This window comes from Aethalodelphis obliquidens, unplaced genomic scaffold (assembly GCF_003676395.1).
Source record: "Aethalodelphis obliquidens isolate GAN/ISIS:26980383/991018 unplaced genomic scaffold, ASM367639v1 scaffold5, whole genome shotgun sequence".
In the NCBI taxonomy this organism is placed as follows: Eukaryota; Metazoa; Chordata; class Mammalia; order Artiodactyla; family Delphinidae; genus Aethalodelphis; species Aethalodelphis obliquidens.
The window spans coordinates 7,448,752-7,471,004 of record NW_020837949.1 but is presented as its reverse complement, the minus strand read 5'-3'; the positions used below and the strand labels follow the sequence as shown (position 1 = coordinate 7,471,004).

The window sequence follows — 22,253 nt, the reverse complement described above, 5'->3', positions numbered from 1 at the left end:
TCCTCATATCAGCTCTGGCCTCCCTTACCTCCCGTACTGTGAATAGTTTAGACTAGAGCCATGGGGGGTACCTGACGATTCACACGGGCTAAGTCTTCAGGTACCCTGTATTATCTGATCAGTTACGGTGTATTATCTGAAAGTCGGGTAGTAACATCTGCAGTTCCTTCGTCTGTCATAGAATGTGGTTTCAAGAGTGGTGGCCTCCCTGTACACACCCTGGCTTATTATTGCCGCCTGGTTCAGAGTGACCTGCCCTGAACTCAACACCCTCTGGGCTTTAACTCTGACCACCGCAGGGACAGTGTCAGAGACCACCTCCTAGACTAGAATCTACACTCCATCCTTTCCCTGACTCGACCCCACCTCACTCCTAACTCCTAGACCCCTTATAATGAAAATACCCTCGTCCTGTTTGGGCTGGGGTGGGGGAGGGAGAGTGAGGGTGTGTGCTGCCATCAGGTGTGTCCTGTCCAACTTGACATTGAAGGTGATGGGGGGAGGGCGGTATTTCCAGCTCTAGAAATTAAGTACTTGTTTCTGCTAAACTTCTCTGGTTGGATCCAGGCAATCATTTCAGCCCCTCAGGGTCCCTTTGGTTCATGATGCTGTCATCTCACGTAGAGATACGCCTTTCCAGTAAACGCCGGGTGACACATTGGTCAGTGTGCCATGGATGTCCTTATCCAAATTGCCGTAGTAATAAAATGTTAGCCTGGAATCCTACCCCTAAAATTCTCCCCTGAAGCTAACATCCACCATTGATCAGATTCTACCCACAGTTCATCTTGTCGTAAATCTACCTTTAAAATACTACTCTTACTGTCATGAGCCCACACAGATCTGCCTTGACCATGAAAATGTCATGAGATCCCTCTGCCCTTGTTCCCCAACCTAGTAGGCTGTTACTCCAAGCTGACAATAGGGGAGTTGGGTTTAGAGGAACAGGAGAGAAACAGGTGCTGAGGGAGAAGCACACTTGGATATGCCCACGCCCGCCAGGCCACATCTGGGCTCCAGGCAGCCAGGTCTGGACACCGTGGCGTCCAGGGTGGTTTCAACTGTAGTGTTCAGGTTCGTGTGCTGGTCCAGTCTAGTGTGGGCTTCAGCCTCAAAGCCTTCAGGCTCTGTCTTCTGGACAGCAGTTCATAAGTCAGGGCCCCAAGATGTGAATTCTTATGTTAATTATACAACGTGGTGAGCGAATTGAGGGGACACACCCGCCAGTGCACTTTCGTTGTCCTGGGAACTTCAGTGCGTTCCACCCCCGCCCCAGTGTCTGTTTCGTAATGCTTTCCCATTTATGCTGTCCCGCAGTCTTAATCCTTGAAGGATTTTTTTTTCTTCAGTAAGATAGTTTTAGTGGCCTTCTGGGGTAAGAATTACAATACAAGTGAGAACTAAGGGAGGAAACCACTTTTTATTTTACTGAATCATTCCATTTGACATTACTTGGAAATTACAGATTTTGTTTTTCAAAATATTCCTATGCTTTTCCTAGCCTGTACTTCTTCATGCTGCTGGTGACGTGTATGAGGCCAGCACCCTTCTCTCGTCCTTTTCTCATTGCCCCAAATTCCCCTGCTTCCCAGGGAGTTAGCTTCAACTGACCATGGGCTGGTCTTAGCTGAATACTCTTCAATGGTTGGGAGAAGAATTAAGGAAGAAACTTAAGAGCTGAATCTCAGTATCCTTATAGTATTGGTTACAGTTCAGTAGGGCTTTCCAAAGCCTTAAAAATAAATAATAAAAAAAAAAGTTTTAGCAAAAGCAGGGCATACAATTTGGTCATTTTGTACACAGGATTCTATTTCTGCTGCTTACAAGTTAAAATGCAAAAGGAAAAGTGGAATAAAACCCCGTGTGTAAGAATGAGGTTCGTCACTTGCAGCTCATGAGACATTCAGACCATACATGTGTGTTCTGTTCTTCAACAGCAAACAGGTGGGGCACGTAGCTTATATTTACTAAGACTCTGAGAGGTGAAATCCAACCTGCATTTCTAATGAAGTAAATCACAGCACCCAGCTCTGTGGTTTGACTGACGGCTACATCCGTTTTGCTGAAAGGTCTTGCCACTTTCAGCAGACCCTGGTAGTCTTTGCCCTGAAAAATCATGCGAGTAAGCAGGGCACCTGAGGCTGCAGAAGAGGGGCGCCAGGCTTTCTGTCTCATGTCTGACAACTTGAAACATTCAGGGAGAAGAGGGAAATCCCTATTTCAGATGTGTGAACTCTTTATGGTGCCAAATGTCTGGTGTTTTGGAAACAGCTAAGGGATCTTAAAAAATAAACTGAGGCATATTAAAGTTTTTAAGAGTTTTTCTGAGCAAAAATTGATTTGAACCAGGCAGCATCCAATCCAGCAGATAAAAAGCTCCAATGATCTGTTCAAAATGAAAGTCTTTTTATAGGCGGAAAGGAACGGGAACACTGAAGTTATACTGGCAAAAAGGCAGGTTGGTTGTTTCAAAGCTACTTTCCTTGAGGGGATGTCAGGGGTCAGTCAGACAGATTACCTCACTAGTGCTGATCAGGTGGTTCCTGATGGACTGGTTTAAGGTTTCATTGCTGGGAGAGCCGCAACTGTGATTAAGTCTCAGTGTGGTGACCTGGAGCTTAGCATAAGTGACTCCATCTTGGGTCTTTTGTTTTTTAACAGGGATCATATCCTTCCCTTTGTATAGAAATCACAACTATAGTATATTATCCAGCAAGCTTAATAAGTTTGCAGTTTTCAGACTAGATTTTAGGAATGGGGATGACAGTTTTAACCTATATCTATATATAGATATATAGATATATCCCCAAAAGCTCAGGTACTGTGATCGGTTTATACAAATAAAAGTGTAATACTTTCTTTTTGCAAAACAGTATAATAAGCTAGCATCTTCACATTAAGACATCTCTTTTTATTGATGTTTCAGAAAAAAATACAATCTTGTTTTCTCAATCCTTGGGGAAGGATTTACAAATTAAAACACAGCATAGACAATGGAGAAGGACAAGAAGATTCTGCTTCTCCCAGCAGCTTGTCACTTTGTAATTGAGTTAGCATATGTCACAGGTCAAGAGCTATTTAAATTACACCTGCATATTTTAGTCCCGCTTTCCTTCATAAAAGAGAAAAGCATATAATAGATACAATGAAATTTCATTAATGTCCTTCTTTCAGGGATTAATAAAATGTCAGAGCGTGTAATTTATACATCAGCTATGTATATGGATTTAATTTCTAGTTGTTCATCTTCTGAAAGGCAGCTGGTCAGCAAGACGTCACTGATCAGAACATTTTGCCTGTAAGAGCAGGAGCTGACGTCGAACCGAGATTCCAACATTTCAGGGCCCTGCCTAGCGTTTATCATTTGCTCATGTTAGAATTGAGGAGACTGAGGTTTATTTGGTTTTGTTTTGCTATTTTAGATGAATGCTCTTGGCTTTTTGGGGGGGTTGGGGGTTTGTTTTCTTTGGTTTTTTGTTTGTTTTTTGGTTTCTTTTGGTTATGATTACTTCCCATTTATTTATTCTGGGAACAATAAATTCTGGAACCCATCCAGGCTCCCGTTCACACAACTATGGCCAAATGGGAGACTTGTAGCCACCCTCCTCCCCCACATCAGCTGCTCAGCTGTAACCCTGAGAGTCGCAGCTTAGGATGGTGGCCAGCCCAGCAGGACCCTGGTCATGTTTTCAAGTCTGTATCAGGTGACTACTCACCAACCTCATTTCGGTCTACTTTTCCAAGAATTATTTAAATCTCCAGCCCGGCAGTGATCTCAAACCCACTTCCTGCTCATTTCGTTAGGTCCCATATAACCCCTGCTCTGTGCCGGAGGCCCGAGGTCTGTGTAGCAACGGATATTCAGCATTAATAGATGTGTGCGTTTAAGAGCCACATGACAGTATTTTCAAAGACGAGTGCATTTTCAGTGAGATGGACAGGTTTCCAGGTAATAGTACTTCTGGAAGTAAATATATAATGATCTATGGGATCTAAATCTGCTACTTCCCCTTCCTCTTTCAAGGCCACATTTCACAGCTCTTTACCAAATGAGGCTGACAGACTCTGCCCCCAGTGAGCGTCGCTGTGCCTAAACTTCCCGAGCGCTCGGCCCCGCCCTCACAAGCAGGCTCTGCGTGACAGACGTTTAATGTACAGTTTCCGGGGTAGGCAGCAGGCACTCACCAGCCAGGTGCTATTGTAGACACTCCGTGGAACACAGGGACTGAATGAGCAACATAGTCTCAGCTCTCAAGGAAACTGCAAGTCTAGTAGAGGCACAAGTTCAGGTTTCTGGCCCATATGGGGAGGAAATGACCACACCTGGGCCAGGTCATTAGAGCCGGGAGCAGGACCTAGGAGGAAGCCATTTGGAGCTCTTCTTTTGAAGGGCTGGGCACCCCTGTGTTCTAAAGTGATGGAGAATCACAGCTATTAGGGAGGAAGATGGATTTCCATCTGAATGGAACAGAGGCCCCTAAGGCTGAAAACCAAGGGGTTCAGAGATGGACCAAGTTCTTCCACAACAATATTCCCCAAAGAAGAGTAATCTGAGGACCGATGATACAATTTCTTCATCTTCAGTTACATATTTTCCATTTCTGGTTACCTCCTTTACTGTTATTTACTTAATACTTTTCTTTAAATGGACTCACCATTTTTACTTACATAAATCTATGCTAAAAGGAGAATGTTTATGTTCAGAGGAAATTTTGTAATGCGACCATAAAATTAAATACCAGTAGCACTTGCTGTAACGATAAGGCAGTGATAAGACATATATTCTATGAAAATAATATGAAGTTCAGTACTGCTGCCTGCAGAAGAGTCCAGGTCCGTTCTTTGTTAAAAAGGGAGCATAGCAGGTATTGAGGTGGTGGAAAAGACAGTCCAGTCCCAACCCGAGACCCTTTCTTTGAAGGATTGAAAGAGAATTGAGAAGGAAATAACTTCGTCACCTTGAGATTGGATGTTATTTAATGTCCAGTCTGTGAATAACCTACAACCGCCTCCAGTGCCACTGGTGGGACATACTCTACCGGAGAGCTGGGGGCAGGAACAGAGGAGGGACGATGCTTTGGGCCAGTTGTGCCCGTGGTCTCTGCTGAGCAAAGGTGAGGTCTGCCATCCCATTCTGATCCCACAAATTCTAAGAGGCTGAATCCCCCAGCCCCTGGCACAGTGAGGGGCACGCAATAGAGCCTTATAAAAAGTCTTAGCTCAGGTCTCATTGACATTCTAAGATCTCTTGGCTCTGTTTCATAAATAGTAAGAAGGTAAGTTTATGGTGAAATTTCATATTTCATAATATCATATTCCCCCAAGAAAGGAATATTGATAGAATATTCTAAGAAGTATAAAACATAAAAATCAGCTGATGAATAGATCCTGTGGGATACACAAGAAGACTGCATCGATGAGTTTGAGTAGTCTCAAAGGGAAATGAGAAATGTCTCTGTGAGTCAGCGTCTGAGTGTCTGCCCGGTCGCTGAAGAGGCTCCTGGGTGTCCACAAGGCCCTGGCACAATGGGGTCCTCGACTGGGCTGGCTTCCTTCTCCCCATGTTCCTTGCTCAAGTGCTCTTTTCTCTTTTCATTTCTCACAACACCCCTTGCCTGTCACTGGGTATTCAGCAATTTGGTAAAATGAGCCCGGAAAGCACGCTAATGCATCGCCAGTGTAAATTGCTGCGTCCTCCTTAAAAGGGTTGTCATGAGCATTTCATTGTAAGCTTTCACCCGGAATTGCATCAGTATTTTAAGTGGGCTATTTTCTATAACCCATATCACTATGAATATAAGACACTGAAGTACTAATGACAGCTTGAGAATTTAATTTCAGAAGTGACTGCACTGCATTTCTGAAATCTGCATGCTTTAGAGCAGGCTTTCCCCAGATTACACCGCAGCCAAGACATCTCCACGCAGAACGTAGTTTCTTACAGTAAACCGTATCTTAATATGTGGTTTCAGTATGAGATCAGTGCAATCAACTTTACAGATTAACGTACTTTTAATGAGCTCAAATGCACTAAACTGATAGCTTTACCGTTATTTGTTCGATGTTCTTAAGAAGTATAGATTTTTATTGCACACAAGTGTTTACAGTACTTGCTGGTGCTTTAACTGATGCTGGCAAAGCTTTGACATCAGTTCACAGCATTTTTAAAAATCTTTATTATTGGCTCGTTCACTAATGAAACATGGTCTTAAAGCAAACTCTGATAGACATTTAAATTTTTTAAAAACAAAACGAAACCTCACTGTGCCATTTTTATGAAGAGTCCCTGAATAGAAATGCCAAAAATCCAAATGAATATAAAAGCAACATAAATATAGTCTGTTTTTCAGAGAGAAGTTGAGAATACAAAACATTTGACTTCTGTTTTTTTTATGAAACGTAAATGTTCATTCAGTTATTAACTCCTCTAAGCCTCAGTTTTCCCATCTGTGAAGTGGGGATAATCCTTTTTAGCTCAGAGGGTTGTTAGGAAACAGTGAAATACTGCATGAAGTGTACCAAAACACAGTACCTCACACATGTACCAATTTTGGTTTATCGTGGAAGCTTTTAATATTATTATTATCACACGGTCCAGAGTTGGAACCATCTGGCCCTGAAGAAACCAGAGTGTCTATTGCATTTGTGGTCCCCAGGGAATGGGTCTCAGCCAGGAGTCTTTAGGGGCACATCAGCTGGATCTGGATCACTGTCCAGGTTTGGAACTGTCTGCTCTCCTGGGCATCAGGACCCTCATTTCTGTGACCTAGCTGCCTTTCAGGAAAGGAACAGCAGTCGAAACACTGGGGTAAGGAAGAGCGTGAGCTGAGCGAACAAGCTGCGAAGAGAAGGGAAAAGTGCAGCAGTTCAGCCCCCAGGGCAGTCCTTGCAGCCCAGCCCCCAGCCGCTGCCCACTTGGTAGACATTTCCACCAACGCTCACGGCGACCCCCGCCACGGCGGGAGCCTCAGAGCCCCTGCTTCCCGCCGTTCCTCTGGTCCGTGGTCCTCATCAGAACCCCCTTCCTGGGGGCTCCCCTCTGGCCATCTGCCTTGTGTCTGTAATCCCTCTTTGAGGGTCACTTCAGGGGGAAACGCTCATGGGAGGACAGCTCTTTAAGAAGGGGGGACCCCACGTTAAATTGGGAGCCCTCAGGTAAATACAGCTTTGAACCCGTTTTCTGTGGCGTGATTGGAAAGCTGGCCCGACTTCAAGTTTAGAAAACTATGTCAGGGACCGTATGAAATGCAGCCGGAGTCAGAAGTTTCATACCCAAATCTCTAGCGGAGGAACCAAACTCAAAACGGACTCTCTATAGATTCTACAATGGCTGCGCAAAAGACAAGAGGGTGCTGGTGGTGAACACGTCGCTTTATCCACAGCTTAACTCTGCCTCAGCCCTTCAGCAAAAAGAAGAATCCCTCCCTCTCTTCACCCAGGGAGCTTGCAGGGCCCTGAGGGGCCAATGAGATCGCCTGCTCAGAGCAAATTGCTGGGCTCCTCTAGAATTATCTTTCCAATATGGTTCCCACAATCATCCCCTGCAGCTTATATTTAAGTTTCCTACTGAAATACAGACATCTTAACATGGTGTTCAAGGCCCTTCCCAATCTGGCCTTGAGCTCTGACCCCATCTGACTCCCACAAAAACCTCATGACAAACTCAGCCTGGAGTCCTCTTTCCTTTCATCCTCAAAACCTAGTTCTACGGAAGACAGCAAGCCTTGGTGGTGATGTGGAGAAATTGGTGGGAATGTGGAATGGTGTAGCCACTGTGGAAAACTGTATGGAAGTTTTTCAAAAAATTAAAAATAGAACTACCATGTGATCCAGCAACTCCACTTCTGGGTACGTACACCAAAGAATTGAAATCAAGATCTCAGAGAGGTATCTGCACTCCCATGTTCATTGCAGCATTATTTACAATAGCCAAGACATGGAAACAACCTACATGTCCATCGACAGGTGAATGGATGAAGAAAATATAGTGTACACATACAATGGAATATTATTCAGCCTTAAGAAAGAAGGAAATCCTGGCATTTGCTACAACATGGATGAACTTGGAGGACATTATGCTAAGTGAAATAAACCAGACACAGAAGAATAAATACTACATGATCCCACTTATGTCAGGCCCCTAAAATCGTCAAACTCATAGAAGCCGAGAGTAGAATCATGGTTTCCAGGGGCTGGGGGGAGGGGCATTGGGGGGCATGGGTGAAAGGTACAAACTTTCCCTTATGCAAGAAGAATAAGTCCCAGAGTGTCTGTAGTTAACAGTACACTGTATTTGTTATGTAAACATTTGTTAAGAGGGTAAATCTTATGTTAAGTGTTCTTACCAAAAAAAAACCTAGCTGTAGTGTTACCCCTCCTGAAGTGCTTTCCAGAACCCCATGCAAACCTACTTCCCTGCTTTACCATAGACTTTAATAATTTTACCTGGGGATTTCCCTGGCGGTCCAGTGGGTAAGACTCCACGCTCCCAATGCAGGGGGCCCGGGTTCAATCCCTGGTCGGGGAACTAGATCCCGCATGCATGCCGCAACTAAGAAGTCCACATGCCTCAACTAAGACCTGGCGCAGCCAAAATTAACTGATTAATTAATTTTTTAAAAATAATAGTAAGTTTACCAAATGTAAGTTTTGTTTCTTAGCTAGGAAGGTTGTAGGGGTTAGGAGGCCTGGGGTCAGTCTGCCTGGCCTCAACAGCCGACGTATCTTAAGCCTCATTTCCTCACATGTTGCAGAGGGATAATAATGCTCGCACCTCCAAGGGTTGTTCTAAGAATTAAATATCCAGTTTGTCTAAGACAACTAGCACATTTTAAGGGAGTTCAACAAATACTAACTCTTGTTACTGGACAGCTTGTGTTCAGTCACGTTAGTTGGTTGTTCGTATGCTTGTTTCCTAGCGAGGCTGTGAGCTGCTCAGGGTAAACCCCTGTATTTGTCTACCTTCCTAATACTGCTGCACGCACCCAGTTCCTGCGATGAAGTGAATTGAATCGAACTGACCTGACCTGAAGTCCCACAAGATGGCAGTAGCCACCAGCCCCAGAAGCTTCCTTGTGGCACCCTCCCCTCAAGCTAGACAGGCTAAAAAGGACTCTCCTTTTATGGGCAGCTGATGGAGCTGAGGTGTCCCCAGCTTCCTGCCACCAAGCAGCTATTTGTTCTGGTGCCTCTACCACCAGTGAAGCCAGATAGGAATTCCGGACAGCAAGGAACTGAGGTCCGCGTCCCCGTGCTGGGATCAGTCATCCCGAGTCTCCTTGGTCTGAGGGTGTTTCGAGGGAAGGCAGATCACTGGGGGGAGGGGATGGAAACCAAACACTGGAAGGGTGTGCGTGGAAGGCAAGCTGGTGAACGCACAAGGGGTTCTGATATTAGACAAGGAGACGAAGAGTGAGTCATTGAGTAGCCTGCAGTCATTGAGGAAAAGGCAAGGGAGGAAGAGGGGAACAAGCCAGCGCAGGTGTCGGTGGGACCAGAGCCTCTTCCTGGTCGTCATGGAAGCCTCAGGATACATCCTGGCCGCAGGGTTTTTGTACTTGGTGGCAGGTGCATCCTACCTCCCCATCCTAAATGGGATGTGCTTTAGCTCAAAGTCACAGGCTGAAATTTACTGCAGGAGAAAAATATGGAGAATCATCAATTAAAATTTCTCTATGTACTTGTCTAAGTAAGACCCTATTAGAATCCCCGGAATTGCCATTCTTCATCATCCCCATTGTCATAGCTCTCTGTTAATCAAACTTCACACGGAACCAGGACAGCTCAGTCATGACACGTTTTTTTTAATGTGATGAATAATCAGTACATTCATTTCTTCTGCCCCCAAGGCCTAAAAGCTCCCTTCTCCACTGATATATTCTTTAATTAATGGGGAGTAAATTTTTATACAAGGCTATTTCACCTGGATTCATTCCCCAGGTGTAAAAGGTTGTAACATCCAACTTTTCAAAGAAGTAGCTAGCCCCCTGTTTCCCCAAGTCTTTGTTTTTCACAGTTCAAGTGGAAGGGTAAGTGTCTCACAACCTCGTCCTTGCGTTTACAAGGTCATTGTCATGTTAACATACTCTCCCACCCAGAATACAAGCGCTGTGCCCTTCTCTGGAGTGCCGTTTGCCCAGCCCCTGAGTTTGTAGCCCTGCACCATCATTGCCTGTAGCAGTAGTTCTCAAACCTTAGCGGTGTCGGGACCACCTGGAGGGTTTGCAGCACACAGATTGCTGGGCCCCGCCCCATGCGTTTCTAATGCTTTCCCAGGTGCCACTGCTGCTGCTGGTACCGGAGCCACACTGGCGAGAGCCATGCATCAGGAGGGTCCAGGACTCCTCCAACAGTCGTTGGTGCCAGGTAGATTCTAAAACCCAGGGCTGCGGTCGCGAAGACACTTGCTTTTGCTGATATGACTGGTATGACAATGTGTGTTTATAGTCATCGAAACAGTGCTTTGGAAGTGCCTCCACCCAGACTGACCCCTGATTTGAATGTTAGTTAGGAAGAAGATGCTGACTACAGGTTTGGGGCGGGTGGTGATTCTTAAATGCACACGTATGTTTGTGACTGAGTTGGGAAAGTTTCCTGACTTCCAAAGTGCCCATCTGATGCTAGCTGAGATTCTGGAAACCCCAGAATTCCCAGGGGATTGGATTCTAAAGAAAGGAAATGCCCCACTATAGGCTATGGGAACGCTTTTTCTTTTCTTCTCTTCTCTTTTTTAAATAAAGAATTCTAAAGAAGAAAATAAGAGGCACCAAATGAAACCATAATCTACCAGGAGGGCTGGGAGGGCTGTTCAATATATATGAGGGTCACTGAAGCATCAGAAAAGGGGAGAAAAGTCAGTCAGAACCAAGCGAGTGTTGATAGTGTCGGCAGTATCTCACGTAGCTGGAAGGTGATGAGGCATGTGTTTCATTTTCCCAAGTATAGTCTTACTCTCCTCACCATGTTCTCTAGCAACACAGAAGGCTCTTTTAAAGTGAAGCGTCCAGGGCTTCGCTGGTGGTGCAGTGGTTGGGAGTCCGCCTGCTGGTGCAGGGGACGCGGGTTCGTACCCCGGTCCGGGAAGATCCCACATGCTGTGGAGCGGCTGGGCCCGTGAGCCATGGCCGCTGAGCCTGCGCGTCCGGAGCCTGTGCTCCGCGGCGGGAGGGGCCGCAGCAGTGAGAGGCCCGCGTACCGCAAAAAAAAAAAACAAAAAAAAATTGATTATAAATTGAAGTCTCCAGCCCTAAAGCCTTATCAGGTCATTAATTTTTCATCTAAAAGAGCACAATATCTTAAACTGAAACGTAAGAGGAAGATTTGAAGACATTCAAAGGGGACTTGTATATTACAGCGGTGATACGGCGAGTGGGATACGATCTTTACTTTCTCTTTTTCTTTTAGAAACAGGGAAGATTGACCAAGAGATTCACAAGTACAACACGCCGGGATTCACTGGGTGCCTCTCCAGAGTTCAGTTCAACCAGATCGCCCCTCTCAAGGCAGCCTTGAGGCAAACAAACGCCTCAGCTCGCGTGCACACCCAGGGCGAGCTGGTGGAGTCCAACTGCGGGGCCTCCCCGCTCACCCTCGCACCCATGTCGTCTGCCACCGACCCCTGGCACTTAGACCACCTGGATTCAGGTAAAGTCTAAAGCAGTGTGTTGGCTGGGATGCTTTATTTCTTTACGCCTCAGTTTCCTCACCTGTAAAATGGAGTTAATAGCAGACCGTCGCTGGTGATGTAGTTGGAGGATTAAGGGAACGAAGGAATGTGTGAGCGCAGAGTTCTTAGCACATCAAGGGCTCAAAAGGTACAACCGTATTCGTGCTCAGGGCCAGTAGTAAATAAGTCGAAGGGAAGGAGTATAGGAATTATTGACTCTTCTGCACTTAAGTGAGATGATGAGATACCTTAACCAGTGTCTGCAACGTGACTGTCGGATGATCTGATCAGATCAATTCCTCACTTTTGCCTTTGTGACTCAGCTGCCTAGCAGCCCCACTGTCCAAGTTCTGATATCAAAAGATTACCTAAAACCATACAGGGATTCATCTCCCGACACTGTATTTGTACATATAATCCCATAACCTTCCAGGTTTTATTGGTGCATTTAGGCTTAGAAAGCTCAGTGGATTTAGCTCCACTTCTGCAGGTGATAAGACTTGTCATTTGAAATCACAGCGCTAAAAGGATGCAGCTGTTGGCTGCGAAAGGAACTGGCTGCAGATTCAGTGTCCACAGGACCCCGAGTGGTGGGGAGCCTGTAAGTCCCCTCCTCACTCTACCCAGACTGACATCAGGCTACTCGGGTAACCTCTCCAAGCCTTTGCTTTTTCACCCACAAGGTATGAAGTGGGGTGTGATCTCTAAACCACCTCCAAATCTACCATCCGATGGATCTCCAAAGCAACGTGTGACTTTGCCGATGCCAAAGACAGCAAGGGGACGAGGGGGGAGCCCTGGGTTCGATACCATCACTGCCTCTCCCCAGCAAGTGTCTTAATCTCATTCCTCAGTTTCCCCACCTCTGAAATGGAGATAGTAAGACCTAACTCAGAGAATTCCACGCAAGACGATGGATTTAAAACACTCAGCACAGTCACAGACGTGGAGCAAGCTGTACAAACGTTTAGCTGCAATAATACTAACAAAGTGGTTATTATTATATCCAACACAGTTTGCTATGATGTTTGAATGTCCAGTAGTAAAGGCTCCCAAATCCTCCCCGACCCTAACTTTGAGTTAGTAACAGTTCATCATGGAAACGCCGTGTGCTTGATTGCTTTGCATATATTCCAGCCCCGAACACAGGATTTATCTGCTTCCGTGAAGCTTTGTCATGGTGAATTCTTGCCAGGATTTGCCTGCAAAGCTTTGTGAAGCTTCAGAACGAAGCCGAAATTGCCCCATTGTCAGAATAGCCATTTTACAGACTAAAGAATACTCTTCATTCCTCACACATGGGGTCCTATAACATGATGAGGGTGATGACGTGTGCCCAGGGTACTTATAAAAACCGCCTTTTACGAAGTTGTGAGGATGACACAGCGGGCTGGTTTTTCCTCCTGAGATGGCTTGAACAAAGGAAAGCAGTCCTAGTGCTGAAAGAAGAGAAGTAGGAGTGAAGTTAGGAGGCAAGAAAAAGCACTTCCAGGGCTGCAGAGGAACAGAGATTTCTCAGATAGATTCCTCCAGATGCCAGGGTGGATGGAGACAAAGCCTAATCTTTGAAATACGCAGGTTACTGTTAGAGGTTCTCACTGCTTGAGGCCATCAGCGTGTGTGGTCCGAGTCCGCTGCCAAGAAATCAGTTTCAAAAGCCTCTAGATGCTACTCTGGGCCGATAGTTCATATTCATTCTGCCTTAATTAGCAAATTATTTGCTTGATGGTCTGTGAGATACAGGTGTATGGGCCAAAGTTTGAGTTCATTTATTTTTTAAAAATCATGCTTTATACATGACAATTTCATTCTTTTGACTGATGTAATAATGTATATAGGGAACATTCTGTTATTCAATGTTCAAATCTAAAGTCTACAATTCAGGTATTATGGTAGGCCTGTACTATATAACACAGGTCCATTTACAGAAAATTTCCACTTGTACTTGGACAGCAAGTTCTTACCTGGTGTTGACCAGTTGCTGTATCAATCTCATCATCATAATTTATTCCATGATTGGAATTCCAAGTTAATTTCCATAATGGGTAAATGCTTATAAAGAAATGTGTATCTGTCTCACGAACTTTATTAAAACAACAGAAAAGAGCTTATGAGCTATGACATAGAAGGCTTGTTTAGATAACATGATTTTTTTTTAACATCTTTATTGGAGTATAATTGCTTTTCAATGGTGTGTTAGTTTCTGCTTTATAACAAAGTGAATCAGTTATACATATGTCCCCATATCTCTTCCCTCTTGCGTCTCCCTCCTTCCGACCCTCCCTATCCCACCCCTCTAGGTGGTCACAAAGCACCTAGCTGACCTCTCTGTGCTATGTGGTTGCTTCCCACTAGCTGTCTATTTTACATTTGGTAGTGTACATATGTCCATGCCACTCTCTCACTTTGTCCCAGCTTACCCTTCCCCCTCCCGATATCCTCAAGTCCATTCTCTAGTAGGTCTGCATCTTTATTCCCGTGCTGCCCCTAGGTTCTTCATGACTTTTTTTTTTTTTTAGATTCCGTATAAATGTGTTAGCATATGGTATTTGTTTTTCTCTTTCTGACTTACTTCACTCTGTATGACAGTCTCTAGGTCCATCCACCTCACTACAAATAACTCAATTTCATTTATTTTTACGGCTGAGTAATATTCCATTGTATATATGTGCCACATCTTTATCCATTCATTTGTCTGTCAGTGGACACTTAGGTTGCTTCCATGTCCTGGCTATTGTAAATAGAGCTGCAATGAACATTGTGGTACATGACTCTTTGTGAATTATGGTTTTCTCAGGGTATATGCCCAGTAGTGGGATTGCTGGGTCGTATGGTAGCTCTATTTTTAGTTTTTTTTAAGGAACCTCCATACTGTTCTCCATAGTGGCTGTATCAATTTACATTCCCACCAACAGTGCAAGAGTGTTCCCTTTTCTCCACACCCTCTCCAGCATTTATTATTTGTAGATTTTTTGATGACAGCCATTCTGACTGGTGTGAGATGATATCTCATTGTAGTTTTGATTTCCATTTCTCTAATGATTAATGATGTTGAGCATCCTTTCATGTGTTTGTTGGCAATCTGTATATCTTCTTTGGAGAAATGTCTATTTAGGTCTTCTGCCCATTTTGGGATTGGGTTGTTTGTTTTTTTGATATTGAGCTGCATGAGCTGCTTGTAAATTTCAGAGATTAATCCTTTGTCAGTTGCCTCATTTGCAAATATTTTCTCCCATTCTAAGGGTTGTCTTTTGGTCTTGTTTATGGTTTCCTTTGCTATGCAAAAGCTTTGAAGTTTCATTAGGTCCCATTTGTTTATTTTTGTTTTTATTTCCATTTCTCTAGGAGGTGGGTCAAAAAGGATCTTGCTGTGATTTATGTCATAGAGTGTTCTGCCTCTGTTTTCCTCTAAGGGTTTCATAGTGTCTGGCCTTCCATTTAGGTCTTTAATCCATTTTGAGTTTATTTTTGTGTATGGTGTTAGGGAGTGTTCTAATTTCATTCTTTTACATGTAGCTGTCCAGTTAGATAACATGGTTTTATTTTTTTTTTCTTTTAGGTGAATGGGAAAATGAGAGAGAATGGGGGTTGGGGGATGAACAGGGGACAAAGAAAGAAATGGACATAAGGGAAGGTTACTTAATATCAGCCTCCAGTGGCTTAGTGTCTAGGAGGAAAAACCTTTCCTCTAGGCGCTTAAGTTCAGGCCATGGGGGTCTGCAGATTAAACTCACAAAAGGCAGATAACAGGAGAAGAAGTTTATTTGCATGCATATGGAAGCTTACAAAAGAAGTAGCTCAATAGTGGTAAAAGTTAGAGGCTTATATACTTTTCTTAGTAGAGAAAAAGAAGAGAGGATAAAAGGCCTCTGGGAAGAACAAATGGGTTTCTAAAAGAAAAAACAGGAGATAAGGAAGTTTGTGATTGTTTGTTCGTGCCTGTGTGAACGGTCTTTGTCTTTTTCAAGGCCTTAAAACTCCCCTGCAAAGGGTGATTTAGGGTAGGTTTGCTTTTGGCCTCTTTCCTGGGACCTAAAAGCCTCCTAGAAAAAAGGGGATTTATGGTCTTATTTCTCAGAAGTTTCTATGTTTAGTCAGATAAGGAAGTTCCAAAAAGATTTCTCTCTGCATCTGTTGAATCCCAAATATCATCAGTTTAAAATAATCTTCATCCCAGCTCTGGGGTTCTTAGTGGGTCCCCACATCAGCAGTTGCACCCTAGTTTCTGTGAGCCTGAGTTCATCATTCTGAATTTTGATTTGGGGGTTTTGCTTTTTTAGATAATCTTTCATGTATGACTGAGGATCCTCACTATCAGATATTCAGAAACAGAACAACAGCATACACAAAAATGCCATTTCTAGCTATAAATCATGTTACTTGAGTCTGTGTAGGTACCTGAGGGAAGAAAATGAAGGTGAGAGCTCATTAGTCCTGGTTTGAATAGAGGACATTTGGAAGGAGATCTGTTTCATCTGGTGCCTTGGGAAGTGTGATCCTCCACCAGCAGTATGAGTATCACCTGCAAGCTTCTTAGAAATGCAAATCAGACCAACTGGATCTGGCATCTGCATCTCAGCAAGATTCCCCTGTGATTTATCACGTGCCCATCACGTCTGAAAGCACTCCTCTCAATCTCAGATGCACTTTCAGATTACCTAGGGAGCTTTTAAAAGCCCCAGTATCCAGGCTGCACCCCTGACTAATCAAGTCAGACACTCGGGTTGAGATGTCCAGAGATGTACAACCTCCCCAGGTGATTCTAATGTGTAGCCAAGATGGAGAATCACTCACTAAATAAGAGAGAAGCTTAATAATGGCCCCTTTGGTAAACCCTCTGAAGTAAGGTTACTAAAAAGAAAAGTAAATACCCAAAAACCAGTTTATGAAACAGTGAAGCCTTTAGGTGGTGAAACCCCAAACTGAAACTCTATAGCAGTAAGCTTGCCAAAGGTTGGGCTCCTCTGACCATTTCATAAGGAAGCTCAGGGAGATAGAGGAGTTTTCTCTGAACTTGAATAGAGCTAGTCTGCCTGGAAAAACAGACTTGAAGCAGACAAACAAACAAGAGATCCACAGTGCGGGGCCGGACTCGGGGCCTCCATGAAAATGCATCTTTATTGAAGTTGTTACGCCCCAGGAAGGAGCTTCAATTTGAGGAAGATGTCAAATTATTAATCAGTTTTTTTAATCAGCTGCAAGCTTAATTTGAAAGGATATCAGGAAGGAAATGCTGCTTTAAAATGAAGTATGTGCATTTATTTTAAAATCAAGCAGGCCCCTTGCAGTGAAGATAGGAAGTCTATGGTTTTAGTATTAGTGGGAACTTAGCGATCAACCAAGGGCTACTTACTTCATACTCACACTGGAGTATTTGCTTTGCAGAGACCTGGAAGTTAGAATTCCAGACATCTACCCTGAGGTCTTGTGTTCTTTCTGCTCCCTTATATTTCTTTCTTATATCTTAGATGATATCACATGATAAAGACAGAAAATGGATTCCAAGGTATGCTGGCTTCCTGTGATAAGATTCCTTTTCTCTTCTGGAACACCACTGACTGAGCTGCTCATTGCCTCTCTAATGCCCTTTGGGCTCCATCACCGTTTTCCAAAGCGGGGGACATTTACTGTTGGTCAGGCTGTGTACTGCACAACTCCAGAGGATTCCATTTGCATTGCAGTCTATGTCTCCTGGAGCCCTGAAACATGGTGGCCTTGATAGGGGGTCATCAGATCATTATGGGAAGAAAATAGACATATCATCACGTGGCATAATATCAAGTTATTTCCTGTTCATTTCTTTTTCAGTCTTTCTCATTTTGTTAAAGAGAAAGTCTCCATGTGGTTCTGGCATGCATTTAACAGCTCTCTCACCCATGCTATTCACCCTTTAATAGAGAGCAGGCTTCTGTTTAAAGCCTTGACGGGCCATAGAATTACTCAGTAGGGTTATAAAGTTTTATCACTGCATCTGTTTAAATAAGAAATCAGGTCAGGGCTTCCCTGGTGGCGCAGTGGTTGAGAGTCCGCCTGCCGATGCAGGGGACACGGGTTCGTGCCCCAGTCCGGGAGGATCCCACATGCTGCGGAGCAGCTGGGCCCGTGAGCCATGGCCGCTGAGCCTGCGCATCCGGAGCCTGTGCTCCGCACCCGGAGAGGCCGCAACAGTGAGAGGCCTGTGTACCGCAAAAAAAAAAAAAAAAGAAGAAGAAGAAGAAGATCAAATCAGGTCAATTTAGTGAGAATAAGTAAATAAATAATAATTACGTTTTCCATGGATATGGCAAAAATATATGACAGTAGTTCCTATGTGATTGGAGTTTGGCAAACAGTGGACAGTATGTCAGAATGATCACAAACACAAGGTCCTGGCATGGAGCTGGGAGAGTGCATTTTTTATCGGGGGAAATGGTAAAATTATGTTGATTTGACTTAAACCAATTCTGCTCTATTAGAAACATCTAGTCAATTCTTCTTCTGCCTAATTTTTTCTGCCTTTGAATAATAGGTACGGCCTGTTTAACCACATCATATGGTCCTTTTAGAACAGTAGTTACAAGGTAGAAAAGGCAATCCCTGGCCCTGAGTTCTGGTTTATTTAAAGGTCACAGAGCACCAGACAATTGCTGTGATTCGCCTCTCAGAATTATGGGCTCTGTTTTTCTTTGTCAGATTCAGGGAAGCTTATTTCCTTGGAATGGCAAGGATTTGCCAGCAGAGAGACGACTACAAATGGCAACGCACTTTCTGCAAAATGTAGAAACAAAACAAACACCAGAAAAAAAAATAAGAATCTGATGCCGTAAATTTCTGCACGAAGGAACAGCTCCGAACTGTATACCAAGCTGTTTTATGAGGCATTCATATTAAGTCTTAGGGTTGATTTGTTTTTTAATCACATTCATGATATTGAATACAGAATACATCAGACCAAAGGCCACATCCTAGGGTTTTTTTTAATAGCATTAAGATAGACAAGGCACTTTAAGATGTAAGATTTCATTTCCCAAGGAATCTCCTCGTTATAAAGATTATAACGAGTGACTGGAACCTAGAGATTCTGACTCCCCGCCTAAAGCATCTGATACTGAGAGGCTCTGGACCAGGAACTCTCAGAGCCCCTTCTGAGAGGAAAGTGGGCAGGACATGGAAAATCCAGAAGCACTGAGTGGAAAATAGTCCTCTGAGAATTGTCAGGAATTCGGGAATCCAAACCCAAACTCGTCCGGTGGATTCACTCAGGGTCACAGAGCAGTTGGAAAAACCAGCTCTCAGCAATGTGGCTCTCATCCCAAATAAATTGGGAAGTAAATGGAACACGGTGCCTGGGATCACTCGGTGTAACAAGCACATGCCCCAGTTAGATTCCAGAATATACAGTCTGCCCAGGTACTGTGAACTAAGAATTAAGGACTCTGCGTGCCACATCAGACACTTTACCACTGGAAATCGTGGGTTTGATTTCTAAAGGCACCCGTTTCTCTATTGCTGTGATTTTTAGTGACTTGATTTCTTATCTATGTTCCACATTTTTTTTCTGCCATCTGAGGATAAAATATTTTTATATCTTCACGTGTGAAAGAATTATAGATAAGATGAACATTTAAAAACTGCATATATCTATTCCATTTCCATCATAATTACAAGCTGGTAGTTGGGTTTCTTTACCACCTGCAAGCACTTAAAATAATCTTTCCAGCTGTTACAATTACATCTTAATTATTTCTGAGCAGATCCCATTTTTCATCCTTATGCTAAGGTTGCATGATTAATTTGTTTAATCTCTGATACCTAATCTTTTTATTATCTTTTGTGTCTTTTGTTCTCTTCTGTGACCGACACAGACATTTATTCAAGTCCAAAAAACATCATCATCTCTTTTCTGACATGCACTTTTCCTGCAGATGATCCAAATTGTGCTTTTCTGCAAAAGCACCAAGCACATTTATATATAGCTTAAGTCAAATATAATGATAGTTACCGGTTTTTGATCTAATGGTCATTTAAGTTTCCATAATGAATAGCTTTATACACATGATCTTGTTGAGTCAGAGATGTATTTTTAATTTTGATTGTATTACAAATCTCCCTCCAGTGACATAGTACCTCCGATTCAATAAGATATAAATCTTTTTTCCCCACACCCTCATCAACGCAGCACATATAATATTCTTTTAAATCTTGCTATACTTTATTGGAAAAATGAAATTCTGTTGTCTTAATTTGGATTTCATTAATCCAAATTAAGTAAAGATACTTAATCATGAGTGAGATTAAGTATCTTTGTATATGTTCATAAGCCGCTAGGATTTATTTTTCCCCCAATCAGCCTGTTTATATTTTTTGACCAAACAATTATTTGTATATTTACAGTTTCCCATTGGTCTGTTGGTCATTTACTAATTGACTCATAGAATTTTTATATATTAAGTAAATTGACGTTTTACTCTATGTTTGAACGTTTTCTCAGTTTGAGCTCTTTTTTTTTTTAATTTATGGGGTTTTCTTCCCCATGTAAAAATTTCTAAATGTTACATGATGAAATATAAAGTTTTTCATTGACTTTTGGGTTTTGTGTCATGCCTTCTCCATTCAGAAAAAATTTTTTTAATGATTGTACATTTTTTCTAATCATTTTATGTTTTATTTGTAAGATACACATATTTACTGCCCTTGAAATTTACTTGGGTAGTAAGAGTAAGGTAGAAACCCAACTTTATTTTTCCCCCCTGGCCAGCCAGTAGTTCCAGCACTACTGGTTGAGGACCCATCCTTTACCCTACGTTTATCCCATTCAAAATTGACCTTTATATTTATGTCTACTTCTAGACTCCCTGATCCATTGCACTCATCTGACTCTTCCTGAGACGGTAGCAAGCTGTGGTCATGACTGAGCTTTTGTAATAGCATTTGATTTCTCATAAAGCTAATTTCCCTTTTATTCTCTCTCTCTTTTTTGGGATTTTTATATGTATATGTTACCTAGAGGATTCCTGTTTTCATAAGGATCTTATCAGGGTTAGATGTTAAATAGTATCTAATGCCACTTCAACATCTACTGGAGATAACCATGTGCTTTTTCTTCTGTGATAGATTAATGCGGTGAATCATAGTAATAGACTTCCAAATACTGAGCCATGCTTTCATTCCTAGCATTAACCACATTGAGTCATGGTGAGGCATTCTCTTGAGGTATAACTGAAGTCATTTTACTAAAACTTCTTTTAGTTTTGTTTTTTACATCAGTAATTCTTGGGTAAGATGGGTTTGTAGCATCCTTTTACTTTGGAGGGGAGTGCAGATTTGGATTTTATACTTAGAGCAGCTTCATAAAAAGAAAGTAGAAGGGGCCACCCAGCAAGGAATGTGGGAGGCCCCTAGGACAGCAGTCCAGACAGACCAGGAAGGAACCTGGGACCTCAGTCCTACAACCTCAAAGGCCAAATTCTGCCAGCATCAGGAATGACCTTGGAAGCACATTTTCCCCCAGGACTTCCCCACAGGCGCTCAGCCCTGCTGACACCTTGATTTCAGTCTTGGGATACCGAGTCACACCGTGGGCGACTTCTCCATCACTCTCTAACTAGTAGAATAGCTCAAGTGCCATCCAAACTTGAATGTGCTCAGAATCACCTGGCGAGATGAATGAATGCAGACTCAGGAGGTCAGAGGTGGGATTTGAGACTCTGCATCTCTAACAAGCTCCCAGGTGATGCTGATACTGCCGGTTCCCAGGCCACACTGTGTGCGGCAAGGATATAAACAGCCTTGGAGCCTTACCCACCTGTACCTTGTAAGTTGGGTAAACTTCACCTGCAGAACCACTGGAGTCTACTGCTTTCTTGTGTGTGTGAGCAGAGCTCTTTGACAACTCTCTCAATTTCTTTTATGAGAATCTAATTAGATTCTCTTTCTCATCTACTATAATTTCTGTTCTTTACATTTTTCTAGAAATTAATGCATGTAATCTGAGTTTTCAAATTCGTTTCCATAGAGTTGAGCAAAATAAGTTTTTATAATAATTCCCGTTCTCTCCTTAGAAAATGTTTATTCATATATTTTTACAATGTAGGTGTAGACTTTCCCCCCATTCTTCTTAGATTATCTGACAACTTTTTTTTGCAAAGGACCAGCGCTGGATTTATTCATTAGTTCTATCATTTTTCTGTTTTCCTTTACCACTTGCTTTTATCCTGACTTCTTTAAATTTATTTTTGCTTCTCTTTAACTGTCATTTGAATATTTCCTTATTGTCATTATTGGCATGTGTGTAACATCCTCTTTCGGAGGAACATGAACCAGAGTTAACAAATCGAAGCTCTAAGCCTAAGTCTCTGGCCACTTCTGACCCCACCTCCCGGACCACACATGCCAGATGCAGTGTCTTGGCGTGAATATTTTTAACCAGACTCTCACCTAAGGGACGGCCACCTTAAATGCCAAAGCCTTCAGACATCACTGTAAGAACAGGTTTGGCAGGCGTGTGTTCCCACAGCAGTGGAGCAGGTGAGGAAATGATGGGGCGAAACATCACCTAAGAGGCTCAAGTGAAGGGCGGTGGGGTTCGATCCCCTTTCAGCACCGGACA

General features: G+C 43.1%; 1 protein-coding gene across 2 annotated transcripts in view; it reads left to right on the top strand.

Annotated features, from left to right (window-relative positions):
* Positions 1 to 22,253, top strand: part of CNTNAP2 (contactin associated protein 2) — a 2,044,831-nt gene that overhangs the window by 1,997,421 nt on the left and 25,157 nt on the right. For both annotated transcript variants that reach the window (XM_027101624.1, XM_027101625.1), the window contains one exon: positions 11,404 to 11,643. In XM_027101624.1, the coding sequence (XP_026957425.1) occupies positions 11,404 to 11,643 (240 nt within the window). The remainder of the gene's footprint in view (positions 1 to 11,403; positions 11,644 to 22,253) is intronic.